General features: G+C 31.6%; 1 protein-coding gene across 9 annotated transcripts in view; it reads left to right on the top strand.

The window, feature by feature from the left end:
* Nucleotides 1-25143, top strand: part of SPEF2 (sperm flagellar 2) — a 235389-nt gene that overhangs the window by 54616 nt on the left and 155630 nt on the right. For all 9 annotated transcript variants that reach the window (XM_051989705.1, XM_051989711.1, XM_051989718.1 and 6 more), the window contains 3 exons: nucleotides 9372-9560; nucleotides 11281-11468; nucleotides 23194-23362. In XM_051989705.1, the coding sequence (XP_051845665.1) occupies nucleotides 9372-9560; nucleotides 11281-11468; nucleotides 23194-23362 (546 nt within the window). The remainder of the gene's footprint in view (nucleotides 1-9371; nucleotides 9561-11280; nucleotides 11469-23193; nucleotides 23363-25143) is intronic.

Here is a 25143-nt window from a genome sequence, read left to right on the forward strand (position 1 = left end):
TGTTGTTGTTGTTGTTGTTGTTGTTGCTGCTGCTGCTGGGGTTTTTGTTTGTTTGTTTTTTTAGATTAGAGCTCTTCTGAGTTAATTGAAGGAGAGTGTGTAGTAGGAATTAAAAATCAAATTTTGGAACATTAAATCTCAGTGGCCCTCTGAAGGGGAACTTACCTTTCCAAACTTTATTTCTTTTTTGAGAATATCTATTGCACTGATATATGTGTACTGACATTTTCCTTGTCTTTGTCATCATCATTGCCATTGATATCATTATCAACAATATTTTAATCGATAAACAAAACACTTCACACAAAGATGAGGTGAAGGAATAGCTACTGTGCAAGGATTTTCATCTCTAATTCATGGATGAGGAGCCAGATTCAGGGAATTTAAGTGACTCTATACTGGGCCTATATGGCTAATAAAACTGGAACTTAATTTGAGGTCTGCTGATTCCAATATTTGTTCTCCTATGATGGATATTGCTACATCCAAGTATAAGTGATACTGTTAAAATCCAAGAATAAGTGGTATTGCATATCTTTCTAACCGTACAGAGATAGTATATATTCAAAGGGAGACAAACACACAACCTTACTTCTCACATCCAACTATTAATAAGAACCAGAAACAGAAGGGATCATAAATATCTTCTAGCCCTGTTCTTTCATTTTAAAAGACAAAATTAGCAGGTGATATAGCAAGAGTTTGAATCAGGTTTTCTTCCCCCAAGTTTCATTTCCATCTTCCTTCTGATTATATCTTCCCTCATCTCATAACAGTATAATTTGCTTGACCAAGAACTCCTCTTACACAATTACAGAGAACTTTTCTATATGTTTCTAAGTAGAAACAACTTGAAGAAGCTTGAGAAAAAGAAAAAAATCAGTTAAGAAAAAGAATTCATGTATTGCAACACATATATCCTTTTTTCTTTGTTGCCTCTCCTACAAATCTTTGAAGTTTCTTAGGAGTAAGAAACTATCTTTCTATTGTCATCTTTTTGAAAAGTATGTGTGCATGTATATACATATATATGTGTTATGTATATTAGTGTATATATATGTTTATACATAACAACATATATGCATATGTGTATTTGTACTTTTCAAAGATATGGTGATATACATATTGATATAAAAACATGTCCACATACATATATATGTGTATATGCACACATATACATCTGCATATACATATACATATGTGCTGAGCATGTATGTATAATGTGTATTTTCTATATATACATGCATAGGTATAGTCCTTTGACATCAATGGAAGAGGTCTGGCTCAGTTATAAAAATACAAAGACATTCAACTAAGAGGAAAAATTGTTCTGTGACTTGGTAGCTTAAGTTCTGACATCAGAATAAGGATTTGGGTCCTGCTTCTGACATATATTGCATATGTGACACTGAGGAAATCATTTAACCTATTGATATCCCAGGCAACTTTTTTGATGTTCCTTGAGCATAGATGTCAGGGCACACAATGTTATATGCATTGGTGGAAAAAGAGGATTTCCCTGGAAGTTCTTTACTCCAATCAAATCATGGGTCCAGTAAAATATAAAATATATAGTGTTTTATAATTTTTAAATCATTTTAACATGCATTCTCCTGTTTGAGCCACTTCCAAATAACATGATATTCTATTTTATAAATATGATCATGTCTACATTTCAGAGTTGTGAGGAAAATGTGATGAGATATGTGAAATATTCTGCAAACTTTCTGAAAGTCTTTTTAGATCTTTAACAATCTACTTTCTCTTTACTAGAATGTATAGCCAATGTATAATAGAATGTATATTGATGCTTCTTGATATGTTCTCTAGCTGAATATAATTATGTCAGTAAGTTCCATTAAACTGTTATGAACCTCTACTGAATTTTAGATTTTACCTTTTGTTTAGAGCTTGACATTTTCGTGTAAAACTCAGCCTATTGGTTGAAAATGATATAGCCTAATTTTAATGATTGTTTATATCCCTGCTGCTAGATAATGAGCTTTCAATATAACAGAAATTCAATTTCTTACTAGTAAGTAGCATAAAATAAAAATTAATGGGCTTTTCCAATATGAATTTGGTTGACTTGAAAAGTTGAATTATCCCCACTAAGCATTAGGAAGAAATACTGTAATTCCAAAGAATATGGCATTATTATCACCTAGTTGGCCACTTGGGGAATGTTAATAGTGTATATAGTAACTTATTCCTTGTCACCCTTTCATGAAACAACAGTAATGGCACTACAGTGAGAATAATCATTCAACATTTTGATGAGCCTCAATACCGAAACAAGAAACAGCAGCCAATAATAAGCATGAATTAAGTCCTGCTCTGTGTCAGGCACAGTACTAGTTCAGGGAGGGAGGTATAAAATAAAAAGGCAAGGGAATCTCTGAAGGTACTTCAAATAACTATATTCTAATATTAAAGTCAAAATACACTTATATAAATAACTATGCATATATAGGATGCAACATCCATAACCTTAGGCAGAGAAAAGCTGCAAACATCTGGGCAGGATAGAAAAGGCCTCCCATAGAAGAACATAGCTCCTGAACTGATTCTTCAGAGAAACTGAAGATTCCAAGAGACAGAGGTGAGAAGGGCGACAATGTGGGTGTGGATAGTGTTCATGCACTGAGATGCAAAATAAATGTCCCCCTTGGCACAGGGAGAGCAGAATATGATCCCAAGTAAATGGATAGCCATAGTGGGAAAGTGGAGGAAGAGTTAGGTTAATTGTCTGAGTAGACAATGACTTTGAGGCAGAAAGATTGAAGTTACAAGAAGAGAAAACAAACCAGGATGATATGAGAAGACTTTTTTTTATATGAAGGAAAATAAATTTCTTACACTATCAAATCCTACAAATAGTTTAGCAAGAATAACACCATCTCGGACAATAATATAAACAAGCAAAAGAAGCTAAATAACTTATCTATAATAGTGCAACTCTTAAAATATAGTCAGGTATTTAACATGATTAAAATATATTCAATTCATAATCAAAGAAAAAGTGTTCTTATTTCAAAGTATATTCCTACATCTTTCTTCTCCACATTAACCAACTGAAGGCTTTTTTAAAATGTTTTATTCAGTCTTTTAAAATGAAGCAATTATGTTTAGTGTATGATCAATGTTTCATTGAAAAGATGCAATTACTTTCCATAAACACATATTTCCTGTTGGGTTATATGTTGTTTCCTATTGAATTAAACACAATCCAGAAGTTTTATTTGCATCTTACTTGAACTAAAGGCTTGCCTTTGTTTAAGTAAAGGACTATTAAAAGAAGAAATCTTCACTTTCAGTGCTTTGTTCTGACTTGCCTTCATTGTGTAGTTGATGAGAGATTGTGGTAATTTTATAATGGGGATGAATAATTAACAAAAATTATTAATTGCCTATGAAAAATGTGAGAGTAGAGATAATTATTAGTCCATCAAAGTAATTTGTGCTAGATTCTGAATAAGTACTCTTTTTAAAAATAATGCATCTAGAAGGAAAAGCTTATCTGTATGAAGAAAAAAAGAAATATAATTGCTGACTACAACAGTTATCCAGTTCTTCCAATTGTTATGTAACAAGATAACTTCCTAGAGCATGCCTATAAAATATCCACCAAAGCAATATTAGGATATCCCACATATTGTTGGCTTGTCCTTGCTTTAATCATATTTTTGAATCTGCCAAGGGCAGACAACCTTTATGTGAGATATAAGAGTACAGAGAATTTCCAGAAATGGAAAGCCGGGTCTGGTTCTTTTCTGTCATAGAAAGTGTCCAACAGGCAGATCACTCAACAGGTCACTGGAAAAATGTCCAATTGCCCCTGGAGTGGTCGGTCCTATGCTGAGTAATATTGCTGTTTTGAATCAATTGACAGTCATGATGGTGCAGGATTTTAGTAAAGTACAACATTGGGAATTAGGGCTACTTTTCCTTATTCTTTACTACATTTGCAAAGAGAAATGAATCTCACAATCATCTTTTTTCCAGGTTTTGAGGTGGCACTTCTGCTACCACTGTGGATTAAAAGTCACGAGATCAAAATAAGTAAAAAATAAACAGATAACAAGTCACAAGACTAAGGTTCTCTTTTTCATATCTAAAATGAATATAACATTTGCCTTTGAATCACTGTCTTACAAAATTAAAGACTTAAAACAATAAATGCACCATCAAATGAGTATTTGAATATATCATTTTTAAGTTTTGCTTGAGAACATCCTAATACGAAATTTTTGATGGAACTAGAACTTAACCAAAAAAAAAAAAAAAGTGTATGGCAATTTCATCCACAATCCCAATTCCTGCTCCCTCAGGTTTCTCCTGTCATTAATACTATCTCATCACAAAAGTACCTGTGTTTCATAGTTCTTTCTCCTTACTCCATTCATTTGTCAGTTCTTCAATGTTATGGGTTCCTCAGATGGATTAAAAACTCTGAGCCTTTATCTGATCAATGAAGTATTGCCATCTAGTGGTATGAGAGAATAACTGTGGGCTGACGCAATGGGCTCATTATGTATATGGGGAATATGTGTGTATATAGTTGTCAGTTTTTCAGTTCAATTTAACAAATATTAAATCTTTACTAGATATAAGGCAGTATTCTAGGTATTGGAAATTCATTGAAAAATGAGAAAAGAGAACTAAATGTGTCTTGTGTTAAGATCATACATAGAAGTGTTTTATAATAAGCTTATAAGTAGAGCTAAGTGACACAGTAGATAAAATATTGAATTTGGGGAGAGCAAAACCTTGAGTACAAATTTTTAGACATTTACTAGCAAATGTCATGTCATGTGACACCGGGTCAGGCACTTAATTTCTTTTAGACTCAGATTCCCCATCTTTAAAATGGAAAGAATTATACCCATCTAAATCACTGAGATACTTTGTAAGGATTAAATAATATGACATATATGATATATACTTTACAAACTTTAAAGTCTCATATAAATATCTATTATCATACACCACGTGCCAATTAATCATAATTCCTTTTTCTCAAAGTACAGTAGCAAATTGCTAAGTAAATAGAAGTCATATATAAATGATTGAGTTTGGTCATTAAGATCACCAAAATAGAGATCTTATCGGATATTGACAAGCCATTCATCTGAATACAACCTAAATTGCTTAACATTTATTTCAAACACACATACCAAAAACAATGTTATACAAGATTTAAAATTAACTGCCTTTGTGAAATGAAAGAAATCCAATATAGAAGTCATAGGGTTATTACATTATAACAGTGGAAAGGATAAATACTAACAAACTTGATAATTTTTCTTATTCCTATTGAGAACATCTTAATATGGGGGGAGGGAAGCACACCGAATTTTCAACTGAACTTTTACAGACTCCAAAGTTATTTGATCTTACAAAGGTATGATTTGAATTCTCAGTTCTCAAGCTATCATCTTATCTCTTTCTTCTCTTCCTTCATTATCAGATTTCTAAAAAAGAGGCTACACTCTATGCTGCTATTTATTCTACGGATTGACTTTTTTCCAGTCTTGATTTCTATCTTCACCACTGAATCATAATTGCTGTAAAATAATTCTTTTGCCAAATCTACTGGGCTTTTTTTTTTTTTGGTCTCTACCTCCCTTTACTATTTTGAATTTAAATTGGATGGATAGATTTATTTATAGATATTTATTAATATTATTTCTTAATATTTATTTACTAAGTAATAATGCCAAGCACTAGGGATACACATAAGAGCAAGCAAAAAAGTCCCTGCCTTCAAGGAACATATATTCTATTCAGAAAAAAAAATCTTTAAGGGGAGCTGGAAAAGGAAAGAATACTTGTGAAATAGCATGACTGGCGATGTGGAAGATCTCACTGGAAATGAGATAAAAGTCTGCAACTCAGAAAGATCAGGTGAAAAATAGCCTGTGAAAATCCAGGGTACCTTTAATGGTTGAGGCCCATTCAAGTGAAGAGGGGATATCATAAAGTGAAGTATAGACAATTTTGGCAACTTTTCTTGAGTTATATATAATATTTCTTAAATTATTCCTGATAAGAATAGGGACCTGACCAGAATAGAGAATAATAAACTGCCTTCTTATTAATCAAGTAAGCATTTGACACTCTTGATCCTCCTCTTCTTGATGAACTTGGTGATTCCTTGGCTTATATAATCTGTACTCTTAAAGTGCTTCTCCTGTTCCTTAAAACTATTTCTTGTCATTTTCACTGGAACCTTTGAGTTTACCCTGCTTCTTAAAAGGAGGGGAGTCTTTTCTTCTCTCTTTATGCTATTTCATTTGACAACTTCTATTCCCTGACTTGAATTTCACTTCTTTTAATTATCTTAGTTATCTAATTATCACATCCCCTAATTAGATAGATCCCAGGTCTGTGTAATGCCGTAGGAATGATGCTTGCTGAATGTTTATTTATTTTGTATAGTTGTGGTAGAGGAACTATCTACATAGACTTTACTGTGATATATAAATGAAAATTCATAGAACCATAGGGAAGGCACCTTTGAGACCAGCTAGTCCAGCTTCCTCAACTAATAACCATCAGAGATAGGATCTGAATCTAGCAAGACCAGCAATCTATCTACTCTACCATGCTGCCCCACTTCTGAGTTGTTATTTCTGCTGCTATCATTTATCTGACCAAAGCTCCAGAGTGAAGGTTCTTTCCACTCTATTATGCGGGGGTGAAGGGGAAGAAAAATATAACATCCTTCCCCAAAAATCTGCTTTTCCTAATTTCTGTTGGTAGCACCAGAAATCATAATTACTTAAACTTGAAATCAAACTCAAACCTTTTTCCCTTTTTTTTTATTCCCCAAATTTAGTAAATCCCAAATCCTATTGATTTTCTGACATCCTTTTGATATTAATATTTCCTGAAAACGGGATATATCACAAACTGTCCATGCCTGATAATTATGTGTGACTCATAGACATTCTCTATCCTCAACCAATCCATTGGTTTCCACCTAGAAAGCTAGTGTCTTCGTGGAAGCAGCGCAATACAGTGGAAAGGATATTGGACATGGAATCAGAGGTCCTAGGTGCAAGTTCTCACTTTGCTGCTTTCTAGCTGTATAATTTAGGACAAGTCACTCAATTTCTATAGACTATAGTTTGTATCTATAGGCTTCTAAAGGGCAGGTCTCAAATCTCAAAGCTCTAGGATGGTCCTTACCTTTATTTGGGTTATCGATGGAGTATCAGAACTGTCCACTCTTCTTTCTGGTTAACTACTTAATTTTCTGGTCAATATTTCTCTTATGGTTACCTCTCTACTTAACTGATTTCATCCCTACAAATATCACTCCTGTTCTTCCTTCTTTCTAATTACAACCTCAATCATCTAGGATTTTGTCACCTTTTCCCTTAACTGGTGTAACAAACCTCCAACATATATTCAAGCCTATTTCCAGTTAATTCTTCATACAACTACCCATGGGATTTTTTTCCTCCTTCACCATTCTGATCACATTCCCCTGGCATAAAATCTTTTTTGTGTTTTCCAAGTCATCAAGTAACTTGGTCAACCAAGTAAAATACAAATCCCTTAAGTTTAACTTCAAAAGCTTTTCACATACTGGCCTCAAAGATTTGAGGAATGCAACTTTAATCCTTAAAACAATTAAGTGCAAGCTTTGAAGGGCTGAATGATTTCCATCTCACCCCCAACCTTTCTTAAACTGGAAGTGATTTTCTATTCTAAATATCTCCAAATATTCAAATATACAGGCTTGATTTTTGCATTTATTGTTTAATCTGTGTTATGACTCAGTTATAAAATATTAAGTACCTTTTGTGTATGGCCAATGTGTTAGGATGTGAGAATATACAAAAATGAAGTATATCCTGTCCTCAAAGAGGGGATTTTTATCTCTTATTTTCTACCTCTTATTCTAGTATAATGTTTGTGCAGTTATTTTAACATACTTTTCCTTTCTAGATTGTAAGCTCTTTGAAGACAAATCCTATGTTTGATTTCATCTTTATAGTTCTAGCATATAGTCATGCTATATAGAGAGTAGGTGCTTACTGTTTATTTCTTCCTGAGATCTAAAAACCATTGAAACATTGAGCCTTACTGTTAAAAAAAAAAGCTTCAGTTTTTAAAAATTAAATAATATATCTGAACATTTTAGATAAAATGCCAATATTTCAGATTTCCATCTATCAATCTCATACTTTCCCCTAGTGATTCTATTACTGCTTATCTTCTCTTCCTGTGGGGCTGGAAGAGGTCTTAGTAATACTATAATCAACTCTTTTTTTTTCAGATAATAAAGTTAAATGATATACCTAACTTCATATAGCTAACAAATGACAGAGACAGGACAAGAACTCAGGTCTTTGAATTTCCAGTTCAATACTCTTTTCCATGATACTGGTTTTGATTCAAGGTTTCTATCTAAGAGCAATGTAGAATAAATAAATATAACTCCTCTCAAATAGCTATGGTGACAGTACCTCACACATACCCACCCAACCAACCATTTCTTTATCTCTTCCTCTGGGTAAATATCCCCATCTTTCACAATTGTTTTTCATGCTAATATTTCACTTTTCCTATTGATAGCTAATCATATTTTCTTTATAGTTCATTTAACATCTTTAGCTAAAAGCTATTTGCATTATTTTCAGATCTACATAACAATGTGGTACATACCATAAAATTATACCACAGGATAGCTTTAATAAAGTAAAAATCTTGTATCTTGGTTGGTAACATTTTTCATAGAGTAAGATTATTTATGATTAAATTTCAGAGGAAGTAATATTGCATTTTGTATATGTTAAATTATAAATAATGATTTGAAATATCCAGACACCTCACCTTGCTGTTTCCAAAATTTAATGTGATGCTTTGCACTCTGCTGTTTTAGAATTAGGACAGCTATGTGGTTTAGAGTACCAGGCCTGGAGTCAGGAAGACCTAAGTTCAAATCCTACCTCAGACTCTTGCTAGCTGTGTTATCTTGGGCAAGCCACTTAAACCTGCTTGCCTCAGTTTCATGACCTGGATGATCTGAAGAAAGGTACAGCAGACCAAGAAAAACTCAATTGGGGTTATAAAGAATCAGCCATGACTGAAAAAGACTAAACTACAACAACTTCTAGAATAAAAATGGAATGTTAAAATTTCCAATATTCTAATTAAATAATTAAATAATAAATATATAAATAATATAAATAAATAAAAATATAATTAAATTACAAATAAATAAAATTTTAAAATCACACATTTTAAAAGAAATATACCATCTAAATTAAATATAATTAAGTATAAATTATAAGCAACAGGCATTTTGGAATTTTACTAAATTTTGTAAATAATTGAATTTTAAAATGTATTTTTAGGAGGCTTACAGAGAAGAACAACTCATTAACCGTCTAATGAGACAATCTCAGCAGGAGCGTCGGATTGCTGTGCAGCTCATGCATGTTCGACATGAAAAGGAAGTTTTATGGCAAAACAGAATTTTCAGAGAAAAACAATATGAAGAAAGAAGGCTGAAAGATTTTCAAGATGCTCTTGATCGAGAAGCAGTAAAATATATCTTCCTTAAATTTTTTTGTGTTTCTTTTTGATCCATTTTCCAGAAAATATTTTGCTTCTAGAATTTAAAACATTGCTTAAATACGGGTTTTTTGTAATTTTTTATTTTGTAAACTGATACATTCAAGACTGAGAATTGGTCCTGGTAAAGCAATAGGAAGACATAAATATAAGATGGTCAGTAATTCAGTTAAAACTAAAACTTAACTTGCTTGTGTTTTACTTATCTAGCTTTATGTATGTGGACTATGAAAGCAGATTGGCTTCCAAAGAAACTAAATTACAAATTTTATTTTTGAATTGTCTTCCATTTTAAATTTTCATCGGTGTATTAAAATGTTTAAATAGTTTGGCTTTGGATAAGATTAATTTATAGAATAGATAATGAGAATGAAATTTTAGAGAGCTGAGCCTAATCTGTTTGCTTATATTCGGGAACAGTAAAACAGAGAAGTTGTTATTGTTGTTGTTTCATGGTACATATTTCTATATAATCACAATCTAAAACATAATAAATAGAACTTCTTACATATTTTCTGTCTCTTAACTAAAACTTGCAAATCCTCCTAAATTCTCACACCAATAAAGCTTAACCAACTCTCATTTACATCTGCTCAGAAAACAATTGAAAGGTAAGGGTGATTCTAGACTGCAAATACTAGAGAAGGTACTGATAGTACTTAAGTATATGGAAAGATTATGGTTCGGAAGACTAGGTGTGTGAATAATTAGATGTGTGAATAACATTATACATACCTGGCTACTAGTTAGCATTTAAATAAGAATTACCATACAGACCAAAGGCACTTTTCCAAAGAAAAGAGGTTAGAAATACCCATAAAAAGGAAGATATGGCCAGAAAGATATGTCGAACCATCCCATATACATCCCAAGGACTCCATTCTCACCTATTTTGGATGAAAAATAGGTAATTACACTAGCTTCTCACAAGTTGCAGTGCCAGTATATTAATTTTTGGCAAGGTCCAAAATGCAACGTACGGAACATTGAGAAAGTGAATACAGGTCCAGGTCTCGGTAGTTTATTACAGTAGGTTAGCAGTGATAGTCTGAGTTCTCTCTCCTTTCTCCATATTATCATTTTGGGTATTGCTGTTGAACAGAAAGGGCATATAGTCAGACTCTCCTCTGACTTGATTGTGTTGTCCTGAGTATTTTGTGTGCACCATGGTCACACTCATTGCTACTCCAGAGCCAAGGTATAGTACACCTAAGAGAATCTGCATGCTTTTTTAGCTTAAGTTCTATATGACTGAATCTTCACAATTAAGTCCAATACAAATGGGGAACTTGTCTTGTGGTATCCCCCCTGATAGTCAATAACCAATCTGTTTTTATATGCCAGATATATTAAACTAGAGTAACTAAAAACAAAAGTAATTTATGGAGCATTTTAAGAAAAGTTGATTTTGCTTTAGAAAGCTTCAGTGGTACCCACTGGATGAATCTTTTTCTCATTTAAAAAAGAGCTTTCTAATATAAACTCAAAAGTAATGTAATATAGTACTTTGGTCAGTTTTGACCAGGACTGCTCTTTCATCTCTATGATCTAAATTATCTAGACAATTATTTCATCCTTTTATTTTGCCTTTTTGTAAATGTACATTTTTTTTCAATGAAATTTGCACAGTTATTTATATTGTGGTTGAATTAAACAATTATTTACAAAGGTACTCATTTTATATTTTAGGCCCTTGCAAAACAAGCCAAGCTTGAATATGAAGAACAAGCCCAAAAAGAAATAGAAATTCATGAAAGAATAGCAGCAGAAAGAGCTCAAGCTCGTTATAAGAAGCATTATTCAATGTGCACAGAAATTTTGGATGATATCATTGATCTCTCAACTAAAGTAGCAGAATATCGAAACTTGACTCATAAGTAAGTATGTGCTTTTAATAACCAATGCAAAAAAGAACAAATAAGCAGAGAAACAATAGGAAAGAATTGGTAAGCCTTAGATCTTGGTAAAATAAATTCAAGTTCTTTTAAAAAGTACTGGATTGGCCTCTTAAGGCCATCAATGTTATTTTAATTAAGATATTATGAGATGCAGGAATGTGGAAAATCATTATGCTTCTATCTGTATGTCAGATTTTCTATTGATAATGATAGCTCTATATAACCAACATACAGAAAGGAATAAGATGTTTCAAACTTTCTGAAGGATTAAAAGTATTCAAGAATTTAAAGTATTATCATTATAGCCATAAGTATATCCAAAAACATGCCTTTATGATATCCGAATAATAAAGGTTTAATTGTAAAAATTGTAAAAAAGTTTTATTGTAAAATTTATGGGGTTCATGTTAACTACAGTAATAATAACAATAATAGTAATAACTTTATATAGGCCTTTAAGGTTTATGAAGTACTTTCTGTATTTTCTAATTTTAGGCTTATAACATCCTCCATGAAGTAAACATATTATTCCTATTTTATCTATTTAAAAAAAGACTGAATCAGAGATGCTTAACAATTTGTGTATTCCCCAGAGGTTTTTAGCAATTTACTAGGCAATATAGTGTAAAGCATTTATGAATATATTCATAAAGACGTGATGAGATCACATATGCATTGAAGTATTCAATTAAATACTTTCATAGAATTCCCTTAATTCAACTAAAGAGTGGGGAAAGTTTTCTAAAAGTCATGTTTCATTTCTGCTATAATGCCATGCCTAGCCCAAGTAAAAATAGATTTTAGGTGCTACCTGTCAAGCAATTAAAATGAAAACTAAAGCAAAGTCATAAGTAATCAGGAGTATATTAGGAATGAGAACAAGTCCTGGGAATCAAAAAGAGATAAAGAAACCATCTTTCTAACTTCCTGACCCTTTCCTGTTCTTCATATAAGAGGGTTAGAAGTCAGGATAACAGATATCAGATAATCATGTCAATAGAAAGTTCATGGTCTGTGGGGGGTGAGTGGGGAGGAGGGAATCAATTCATTAGAAACTAATGGAGCAAGGAAAATAGTTAAAACAAGCAAACCAAAAAAATAATAAAACCAGGTAATGGGGGAAATACCTTAAAATCTGAATGAGGAAATGGTAAGCATCCTTCAGAAGGTCCTTAAAGAAGCTCCTTAACAAGGACTAAACTGTGAAATCACTGCCTCTGTGGGCAGAGGAGTGATATAGTTGTAGTGTGATTAGGAAGATTATTTATAAGAACTTAACAAAAGAGATGAATGGAAGAGGGAAGAGCCTGATAGTAGAGAAACCAAAAAGGATGATCTTACAGAAAGAAATATCATGTCACCAGGGCCTATATCAAAGCTTAGGCACCAACATTTTTTTTAATTTATTTGTTTATTTTAATATACTTGCTATATGAATAATGTTGAAAGAGAAAAATCAGAACAAAAGGAAAAACCTTGGGAGAGAAAAAAAGTTTTCAGAAGAAAGAAGTAAACATAGCAGTTTTTCCACATCCCCTTCAACAGTTATCATATTTTTTCCTGTCATCTTAGCCAATCTGAGGGATGTGATATAATACCTTGGGGTTGTTTTAATTTTCATTAATCAATAGTTATTTAGAATATTCTTTTATATGACTATAGATATCTTTAATTTTGTCATCTGAAAATTGTTTATATCCTTTGACTATTTACCAATTGGGAAATGACTTACATTCTTGTAAATTTGACTCAGTTCTCTATATATTTTAGAAAAGAAATCTTTATTAGAAATACTGGCTATAAAGATTTTCCCCCCAGCTTTGTGTTTCCGTTTTAATCTTCTTTCTGCTGGTTTTGTTTGTGCAAAACTTTTGTAATTGAATGTAATCAAAGTTGTCCATTTTGCTTTTCATAATGTTCTCTAGTTCTTCTTTGGTCATACATTCCTCCCTTCTTCAAAGATCTAATAGGTAAATTATCCCTTGCACTTTTAATTTGTTTGTTATCATTTATACATAAATCATGTATCAATTTTGACCTTATTTTGATATGAGGTGTAAGATGTAGGTCTGACATATTATATATTTTCTAGTTTTCTCTGCATTTTTTTTTCAAATAGTGAGTTCTTATTCCACAAGGTAGAATTTGATGATTTATCAAATACTAGATTACAATCTAATCATAGATTACTGTAATTCTTAATTATTGTGTCTTGTAGATCTAATCTATTCCACTGATCTACCTCTCTATTTCTTAGCCAGTACCAAATGACTTTGATGACTACTGCTTTATAATGTAGTTTTAAGTTTGGTACTGCTAAGCCACCATCCTTTGTGTGTTTTTTTCATTAATTCCTTTGATATTCAAGATGTTTTGTTCTTCCAGATGAATTTTGCTATTATTTTTTCTGGTTGTACAAAATAATTTTTGGCATTGGTATAACACTAAACAAAGTAGATTAATTTAGTCAGAATTGTCATTTAGCTCGGCCTATCCACACCAACATCTATTATGAAGGATGGAGACATAGAAAAATCCCATGAAGAGCTTGGTAAGACAGACTTTCCAAAAGGATTCATCATATACTTTTTTACTTGCTGCCTTAAGTGTTTGGAAAGGTGTGAATAAGGGTGAGAAGAAATAGTTTGGAAAATATGGCTCAGACATGAGACAGAGGAGGCCATGTTTGGAGATAATAAAGTCAGAAGCCAATAAATCATGAATGCCTTCTTCAAAAGAGTTAAGAAGAATTTGTTATGTCAAGCATTAGAAAATACCACAAAAAATAGCAAGAATAAAAAATAATAACTACTACCAATATAGGACCCATTTTGAATTAGTCTGACAGTATGCAGTCAGATTATTGACCTGTTAGTGTAAAGATAGAAATCAATACTAAGGGAAAAAATGGGGAAATGTCATGCAATTAAAATAACTCCAGTCATGCTGAAAAAAAATAAAAGAATAGCCAATGACACAGACTATCACTATTTCTTAAAGGATTTTAATGTAAATAACTCAGCAACTAAAAGACTAAATTATCTTAAAAACAACTTTGTCAAGTACATGTTTGATCACTAAGCTAAGATATATGACAATAAAAAGAAATTCTTGTTTAATATTATTACTACTAGGAGTAACAGCTGATATTTAAGATTAATTTAATATTTAATAGCATTTTATAAACATTATATGATCACATAATAGTCCATTGTCCATATACATACACACATATACACATATATATGTACTTATATGTCCCTATTATATATATAAGATCATCCTCTGATAAGATGTTATGTATATTTTTGTTGAAGTCAAATATTTGTTATTGAGACAGATGACCATCTTGATTATAAATATTTATTGAAGAATGAAGCTGGTAGACATATGCTTAGAAAAATAATGCCATAATCATTCAGAATATCCAATAGAATTCAAATGGAAGAGGCTTTGTAGAATTTCCTGTTTACAGATGAGGTTGTGCTAATTACATAGTCCTGAACTACTTTATGATTTTCTATGTATGATTCACAATCAGTTAAATTACTTCAGCCAAACTGTTTGCACAAGGGAAAATCAAGTGGCCAAAGAATATATTTTGAGATAAACTGAAGCCTGTGTGGATTGCCCACTAGCACATAGATTTTGGGCTTACAAAGTAAATGAACAATAATCTAGATCTAGAATGGAATAGGAGGAGGAGAATGGAGTAGATTACTTTTGCAATATTGTGCATCACTTTTAATGAACCCCTAAGCCCAAGCTTCTTTCTAAAACAAAGACCCATTTTAAAACATCAACAGTCCTCCAGGGATGTTAACATGAGTAGGAAGCATGAAATGCTATAATATCCAAAGAACTATAGTTCCAGCCAGCCAAATTTTAATAGAAGGACATGATGCACAGAAGGTATGAATAGGTTAAAAGCTATTAACACATGATTAAAGAGGTATGTGTAACAAAGAAGGTGAGCTTATAGTGTATTGGGAATTAGAGATAATATAATAAATAAGACATCCATGTGATATCAGGAGATAAAGAATACATTTCTAATCACATTGTTTAGAGCCTCCGAAGATGTTTTATAGGAGCATGCAGAAATGCACCTAAGAATGAGAATACATGGGTCAGTTTTAATATAGAATACCACTGGAGGGCATACTTTCATTCAAACAATCACAAATCCATCAAAGTATTGAAGCAAGTATAGGAGTGATTTGAGGAAAGAGAGACTTGAAGGGGGGAACCCAATTCTTACAATTACAGTAATCCAGGAAAGAAATCTAAATAAGGATGATGATTTGGTGTACAGCAAGGAGATAGACTTTATCAAAATTAATAGCTATTTATATATCAGTAAGAAGAACAAGTCAAAAGTTAATCACAAGTTTCAAAATTGGATAACAAAGTGTCGTCACAAGAAGTAGAGATGTTTAGAAGCCTACTTTTTTTTAAAGCAGGAGAGCAGAGAGAGGATAGTGATAATCAATTCCTCTTGAGTGTTAATAATTTCAAGATGTTAGTCTTGATCATATGCTTTAAGTTTTAATTTCAATGTGCTATAATTAGTATATGTAAGTTATTTGTATAGGTAGACATTTTTATTGAAAGCTACCTAAGATCAGGTAGAAATCAGTAGCCACCTCATTTCCCCAATCTAGTTATACTATTCTTAAAGTGGTAGGTCTTTAAGTACAACTGGCCAAATCTTTATTTCCCATACACTGCAGTCCCCAGTAATCAAACCATTGCCCCAGGACTGAGATAGCTATATATATTCCTTAAAAGAAGGGAGGTTTTGTAAATCTTTGTAGAAGGCTGAGTACAAGACTCCTGTGTCCTAATGATATCTTCTAGTACATTGTTATTCCAGACATTTCAGGAGAAAATAGAGTGTAGGGGAAATTTAATATATAGGGGATGAATCACTTTATCTCTAAGCAGGACCTACACGAACAGAGAGAATCTTATTCTCTCTTTTTGAGACAAAAATCTTAAACAGAAAAACAAAACACAAAGGTACGTGTACATAATGTTCATACTATTCAGTGGAATAAGTAACAACTGATTTTCTCCACTGTCCATCTTTTCCACCTTAGAAATATAACAGTTAATGGGAAACACATAGATAAGCAAGCTTTTATTTTCTGTCAATGATGGCAATGCCATAAGTAAAATCTAGAGGCAGGAGCTAAGAACAGTGACCTCTTTAAACATCCACACTGTTAAACATACCAGTTCATCAGGAGGCCCATCAAATCAATAATTCTTTCTGACACCAATTTGTTCCTCTAATTAAGTCTAAAAATAGAAGTGTTCAATCCAGTGTTTGAAACCAGAATCAATTTAAGATCACTAGTAAATATTAAGAACAATAGCACCAATGGATCCCATTTTGCTTACAGTGGTGAAGGTATTGATGTACATTGTTTTATTGCTCTTTTATTTCATGTGTTTCAGAATCTCCTTTTCACTCAGTTTTATTTTAAAGAATAATAATTCACATTTCCCCTAAGAGAAGAGATCATTCCTTTCCATTAACATTCATTTACAAATATCAATTGCAAAGTTGTATATTTCTAAATTATTCAGAAACTTTTTTCTCTTGTTTGTTTAATTTTCATATTTTTATTCTGAATTTGAACTTCAGAATAAGAAAGCAATTCTATATATCCAGCAGAACACAAAATATTTTATATGAAACTGTGAGTCTTCATATAATTTGCTTTAACAATCACAAAGTTTATAATTTCTACAACTTTCAAAACTATTGGTTATCTATGCTTCTTTCTGTTCTTTTTAAAGAAATTTTAAATGGCCTTTTAATGATATAACTATTGCTAATAATCTTTTCTGCTCCAACCCTCCTCCACCCCTAAAAAATAAGAAAAATCTTGAAACAAATAAGCATATATAAGTACAATGAATCAACACTATAGTATGTTCCACAATATATGTCTCTTCACATTGAATCAATCACTTCCCTGTCAAGAGGTGAGGTGGGAAACAAAACTTTTCATTGGTCTTCTATTATCTTTGCATTGATCTGAACTCTTAAGTCTTTCAAAGTTCCTTTCTTTACAGTTTTGCTATCTTATTATAAATTATTTTGGTTCTATTCAGTTCACTCTGACAGTTCATATTACCCAGGTTTTCATGAAATTATTTTGTCATTTCTTATAGCATAACATGATTTCATTCTAATCATATTGATATAGTATGATTTATTCAGCCTTTCCTCAATTGGTGGGTACTCAATCATAAAAAATAGCAATTTGAACTCGTTGTTCCTCATTTCTATACCACTATGTTCCCTCTCTAACCTTCCCTTCTCTTCCTTCTTTTCAGGCATTTAGAATAGAACCACTTTACTCATAGGGTCATTTCTCTTATGTGGATATACTAAGAAATACCTTTTGAAGATACTAAGTGTCTAATAGGACAATGTTAACCTCTTTCTTACAGCATTAGCACTTCATCATCATACAACCCCTGCAATCACATAAATTAAATGATTGGAAGTCCTTTATTTCATTAAATATCTATCTTCCCCCTTGGCCCTATTTTCAGCTTTATGTGGTAAGATTCTTGAACATAAACCTTTATCTTTTGCCTCTTGGAATATTATATTAAAGATGTCCTCTAATTCATAACATAAGTTGCCAAATCTTGTATGATCTTCATAGTGTTTCCTTGGTATTTGAGTCCATTCTTTCTAATTGCTTGGATTCTTTTCTTTTACATGGAAGTTCTATATTTGAACTATAATCTTTCTGGAACTTTTCTTTTTTTTCAGGTAGTCATGAATAGATTTCTCTTCTCTTCACTTTTCCCTTTCATTCTAATAGATTATGAGAATTTAATAGATTCTAATAGTTTTTACTTAACACTTTCTTGAAATAGAGTGTCTTAAATTTTTGTATTTTTATTTTTAATTGTGGTTTTCAGGAAGTCTGAGAAGTCTATCTCCTCAACTTGTTTTCCATATCATTTTTTGTTTGTATCAGATCTTCCATTTTTCTTTTTTTAATTCTTTTATTTTGTTTCTAAGATTTCTTGATATTTCATGGAGTCATAGATTCCTATTTGCCCTATTATAGTTTTCAGAGTATTCTTTACTTACGTAAAGTTTACTTCTCAGAATTCTAATTCATTTCTTCTCTTTTCATTTATTTCCTCCAGAATTTTAATTTTAATATAATAATAATAATAGTTTATGTGTATACAACATTTACTTTGTGCCTAAGTATGCTAAGCACTTTACAAATATCACCTTTGCTCTTCCCAACTACCATGCTATTATTAACCCTGTTTTACAAATGAAGAAAATAAGGCAAATACATTAAGTAGCTTGCTCAGAGTCACCTAACTAGAAAGTATATTAGACCACATTTAAGCTCAGGTCTTTGTGACTCCAAATCAGGCACTGAGCTGCCTTCTTGCTTCATTTCTTCCAGATATTTATGTAGTCCTGGTAAAAATTCCATTTCCCTCCATATAGTCTCTTAATATGGTTGTTATATAGAGTTACTCTTTCTTTCTAGGTTGTATTTTTGAGCACTCTAGAACTACAATAAAATTTTACACTGATTAGTGTGTTCTTTGGTTTCTTATTTGTAGTTTTTGCATTTAATTTAGCAGTTAAGTTAGAAGTTAAGTTGATAAATTTGAAATCACTAATTTCTATAGAATGGTGATGTCAGAAATTTTTAAGAGGTTGAAAAGTAAGTTGATAGTAAGAAAGTGGAGAGGACAAACATAAATAACCTCCAAGAGATTGAAAGTTTTAAAAAAGGAGAGCTTTCAGGGTGATAGCTAAAGAAGATGGCAGGGTGAAGAAAAGGAGAGCATCTTGTCGATATTTATAGAATGCAAAAAATTAGATCATAAACAAAAGTCCCTCATTTTCTAACCTCACATCTCCTATATTGAGCTGCTCTTTATAACAAAGGGAAAACTGAATTAAGCAAAATTACTGTATGATACAATATGTAAGTATGTGACATTGTGCTTTGCAAGGCCATACATTCCTGACAAGAGAAATTGTTTTTTGTTTGTTTGTTTGCATTCATTTTCATTTTAGGGGATCAAGTATGATCATCACAATTAATATGAGTTTGCCTTTTGGTGGTGTTTTTATTTTCATCATTGTAATCAATTGTAATTTGATTTCACTTATTTTATTCTCTATCAACTCACATAAATCTTTCTATATTGCTCGTATTCATATCTTATATTCATCAGTTTTTATGACACAATAATATTGCTTTTCTATAGCATAATTCAGCCATTTTCCAAATATTTCTAGGTTTTTTTTGCTCCTTTCCCGCACTTTTTGTTATCACAAAAATACAATTGTGAATATATTATTATATATGGCCTTCTTCAGATAGATATGCATCTGTTGTATTGGTGAATCACTGGATATGAACAGTTCAATGGCTTTCTAGCATAATTTCAAATTATTTCTCACAATGATTGAAGTTCAATATTTCTAATAAGTGAGAGGTAGTATCTCAGATATTTGATTTTGCCTTTTTCTAATGAATAGTGTAATTCTGAACATTTTTCCATATGATTATAGATAGCTTTGATCACTTCTTCTGAAAAATGCCTATTTATATCATTTTAGCTTCCACCCCAGTGACACAAACTTCTCCTAGAGACCTTCTAAATGTTTTAGGCTATAAAAATATCTCATCCTATCCTTTCATTGTCTCTGCCATTCTTAAATTTGATTTGTGATATTATTTTTAGGTTTTTCAGAGAGTAATGTTGAAAATGTTCAGTTGGATTACCCCTAATTGGTGTCTTGGCTCTCCTTTATAACTTATAATCTTAGAATATTCAAAGGAGTATGGGCTTGTTTGTCTAGTGAGGTTTCATCCCAACTTGGATTCACTCTAGAACTAGCATACAAACCACTATATGCTTCTTCTCATTGATTAAAATTAATTGTAACTTAAAGTTTTTATATGCTACTTTGTTCTAATCAAATTGTAATGCATTTTCTGAACTTCATTACTTGGATGTGTAATCAACATCTCAAATTCAATATATCCAAAAATAAATTTATTATTTTAATACTATAATTTCTCCAAATTTCCTTTCTTCTTTTCAGATTACCATCATCCTTCCAGTTACAAATGTTTTTAACCTCAAGAATAATGCTTAACTTTTCTCTCTTCTTTATCATGACTCCCCCATATCCAGTCAGTTAGTTGCTAAGTCTTAATTGCCCTTTCCACAACATTACTCACATCTATCTCTTTCTCTCACCTTACCTATTTACCACTTTAGGCAAGCCCTCATCATCTCTTGCCTTTACTATTGCTATAACCTCCCATTTAATCAAAAAGAAGACTCATAAACTTCTAGAGAAGCTTTCTCTAGAATGCTTCATTGAACAGTATCTTCTATAAGTTAAGTAAAATAGTGCTTTCTTTTTTTCTCATTTCCCTCCTTTTTATCTGATTTTTCTTGTGCAGCATAAATGTGGAAATATATTTAGAAATATATTTAGAAAACTTGCACATGTTTAAGGATATTAGATTACCACTGTCTAGGGGAGAGGGTGAGAAAGAGAGGAAGAAAAATTTGGAACACAAGATTTTGCAAAGTTCATGTATTTTTTTTTGCATGTATTTGAAAACTAAAAAGCTATTATTTTTTAAAAATGTTTTAATTTAAGTAAAATCTTAGCGAAGAAACTACAAAATTGCATTCCAAACTTTATTCATTAGGACCAAGGTAAATTTAGAAAAGAGGGGCTCTATGAATCTTCTTATTTCTTCCATTGCCCTAACTTAGAGGTCTTTCTTCCATTAAGTCTCACAAACATCCTGACTTCCCAGATCAGCAACAAACAGTCCTTAATACCATATCTAGCATCATCACTTCATTTTTATTATCCTCCTAATTGATTTCCCTTCTTCAGATTGTTCTTTACACCAGCTGTCCAAGTAATCTTCCCCAAAGCACAGATCTCCCTACATAATTTTATGGTTCAGGATTTTTAATACCTTCTATGATAAAATACCAATTCTTCACCTTAGCATTTAAAGCCCTTTATAGTTTGCATCCAATCTACCTTTTCAGACTCATTTAAAGTGATTTGCCTTCCTGTACTCCCCACTCCAGATCTGCCCTCTGAACTCAATGATATTATCTCATATCTCTGTAAAACTTAGTGATTCTATGCTAATCACTAAACTGCATGACAACAAAAGTATTGATAAGATGGCAGGCAATTGAAATATGGTTGTTATATACATAAACTAAGATTATATCAGCCTACAGATAAGCAAGACATTTGTCTCAAGTCTTCTGTGTATTTTATTGTATAGATAAGATCTACACAGATATTTTGCTTTGCTTTATAACAATAGTGATATGTATATGTGTGTATATTTCACATCATCATCCCAAACGGACTTTAGTGAAAAAGTAAATATAATTATCAAATAATGGAAAATAGAAGCAGTGACTGCTAGTGTTAAGTAATGCTTTGACAATATAAGATGCAATGACAAAAATTAAAGTTAAAATTCGTTACTTTTTAAGCCAAGCATGAAATAGTATATATTTTATTCAGAAAAATATACAAAAAGTTAGAAGAGATAGAAAAAAAATAAGATAGAGTTCTCTGACTTTATGGGACAGATAGTTCAGCAGAGAAAAGCAATACATACAAAGGTAACACATATAAAAGAAGCCATGACAGTTGTATGTAAAAAGTATAAAGAAAAGGCTATAAGAAGTTGGAAGATTGAGAGAGGTAAGAATTTTACACACTGTTCAATGAAATAAGACTTCATAAACATGTTCATATTTGTATTTGAACCTTAACATATGAATGCAATAAGTCAAGGTAACAAAGAGGACAATACAGAAGCAGGAAAGAGCACCATGTGGAGGAAGCATGCATAGGGTCTGACTGAAAGTCAGTGCTGGCTTCAGTGTGATATACTGGAAATTAAAGAAAAATAGTTTGGGATAAAGCTTTTTAAAGCTAGGACAGTTTCAAATTATGGAAAGTTTTGGGTGCCAGGCTTAGCAGTATGAACTTTATTCAATGAAAATCAGAGGCAACATTGTTCAATTAAACAACTAATCTAATTCAGCTGTTAATATTTTACTATCATGATGGGGGGGGAATATATTAAAATTGCCATATTCAATTTAAATGTGATTTTCAATCTGCAAATCACAAATATGATGAAAATATATTTATTTCTTGAAATAAGATTACTAATTTTGTGCCCCTGAATGGGTTTTTGACTCCTCTAATACAATACACATACATGTGTTTGTACACATCTATACACACACACACATATACATATATATTCTTATAGGTACTCATATTTCCCATATCTCCTTATACAATATAAGCTTTTTAAGGATGGCACAGCATCTATGCACCATTCCTTTTTCTTTCAGTAATAGAGCTTTATATTTTTAGAGGCTTAACAAATTTTGTTCAATTGAATTGGGTCAATTAAATAGGTATTGCTACTCTCATCATTCATTAAATAAGACATAGAAATCTAAGATATGATATGATTTAATATTTTTATATCACTTTCTATTTATACTAATTAAAGTAATATTAATGACATTAGCATGATAACACAAAGACTTTATTCCAGGTGGATATTTAAGTTAGCACTAATCTCTTGTGTTTTTTTTTCCTCTGTAGTCTTATCCCAATTAAAATTATGCGTGATTGGAAGGAGCTGTTTTTTAGTGGAAAACCAATTTATGAGCAAGCCTCCATTGACCCCATGCCTACTCGCTTCACTCCAGAACAATTAGTAGAACTATCCAAGAGGACTTTACTAGATGACAATGATTATGAGGAGTACAAGGTACCTACCTAAATGTAGGACAATTAAAGGAAATTTACTTGAATAAACTATTTCTCTTTAATATTTTATGTTCTGTTGTGATATATTCACTTGATTTTAATGTTACTCATTTTAAAAAATAGGCATCTACATGGTACCACAGACTCCCATGCCTTCTTCTTGTTTAGTTTTATTTTTTAATTGCAGTGGTAATTTAGTGGAAATGTTCAGCATCGTTTTGAAATTTATTCCATCAGAATGTCATAGTCTCAAAGTATTCAGTGTAGAGGAGGAAAACATAATCAATCTTGATTTATAAGATTTCATAGATTTCAGAGTTTTAACATTGTTGTAAAACTATCCTTTTTCATCTTTCTGTAATTTATTTTCCATTATTTCAGATACCCCCATTAAAAATTGCTTGGTAGTAAACCCTAAAAGACAAGTCAGTTGTTTCCACAAAAAGTTTTGGGAGAGACAATTCTGAATATAATGGTTATAATTTAAAACTTGTAAGCAGAGAGGAGAAACAGTAGCAATTGGACAACATTTATAAACAGAGTGAGAGGATAAAGGAATCAAGATTGGGCATTGTAGGAACATTGAGTCCATTATGAAACATTAGGGAAGGAATTTCAAAAAAGAAATCACATGGCTTGAACAAATTGAAGTGATGGTTATTTAGACCTTAACTAGGTAGTAGGTAAAACATCATTGTGGTATTGAGCCCAAAAGAAAAAAAGCTATCAACAGTGGGGAAAGAGAAAATGAAACATTTCAGAAATGCTAGAGAGCTAAATTTTCATGACACTTCAGGTAGAATTAGGTCTGAATTAAGAGTTATATGAATACATTCTATGTATGTTGTAGTGTAGCTATAGGATTTACTATATCAAATATGTCCATCAAAAGTATGAAAAGTGATAGAATGTCCCAGACTGAATAGAGTTTATTTAAAAAAACCTTCGCTCTTTTACAAGATAGTTAAATATTGAACTGAAGTTTTGCATGTTATGTTTACTTAAAAGTGAAAATTATGCTATTGCTGAAACCACAAAATATAAACATTCTGCTTGTTTTTTATGTTAATAGTAAGTCAAGACACTTAGCACAGACTTCAATTTAGCAAAGATTTCGGTGTGTGTGTGTGTAATGCTTACCACAGTAATATGCTTTTTTACCCACATCCTAAACCAACAGGTATGCTTGCTTTTGCAGAAAATTATCAGCTTTTGTTAGGAGTAAGTAAATGTCTGGCAGGCACTGTCTTTGTTGTTTTCTAAAAAATGAAAGTTGTTTTCAAAAGTCCTACTTTATGCATATGGTACCAACAGGTCAAATTGTAAATGAACTCTTCATTGAAAGAAAATAAAATAAGTAATGTGTACATTTAAATGTATTTGTTTACATTATATTTTAAAGTTTGTTTTGAGGAAACTATTGATTTTGTCAAATTCTCATGTTTTTAGAACTTAAATACTTTGGAGATCAAATTTTATCTGAGCATACAAGTAAAAATGAAGCTGATAAGTCTTATGACCTAGATTTGTAAAACATATGCTATTTGCAGTTTGTATGAAGTATAGTAGATAAACTATAGGATTGTAATATGAAGACTCCAGCAAAACATTGTAGGTTAACTTAAAAAACTAGCTAATCACTTTCATTATTGCTAAATTCATTCATTTTTTTCAATACATCAAGTAATTGTATATTTTGTAGCTCATCCAATTAGGGCAATATATAACAGATCTGGAAATATTTCTAACAATTGAGAAAGTTCAACCTTCAGACCACTGTCT

Source organism: Antechinus flavipes, chromosome 1 (assembly GCF_016432865.1).
Source record: "Antechinus flavipes isolate AdamAnt ecotype Samford, QLD, Australia chromosome 1, AdamAnt_v2, whole genome shotgun sequence".
NCBI lineage: Eukaryota > Metazoa > Chordata > Mammalia > Dasyuromorphia > Dasyuridae > Antechinus > Antechinus flavipes.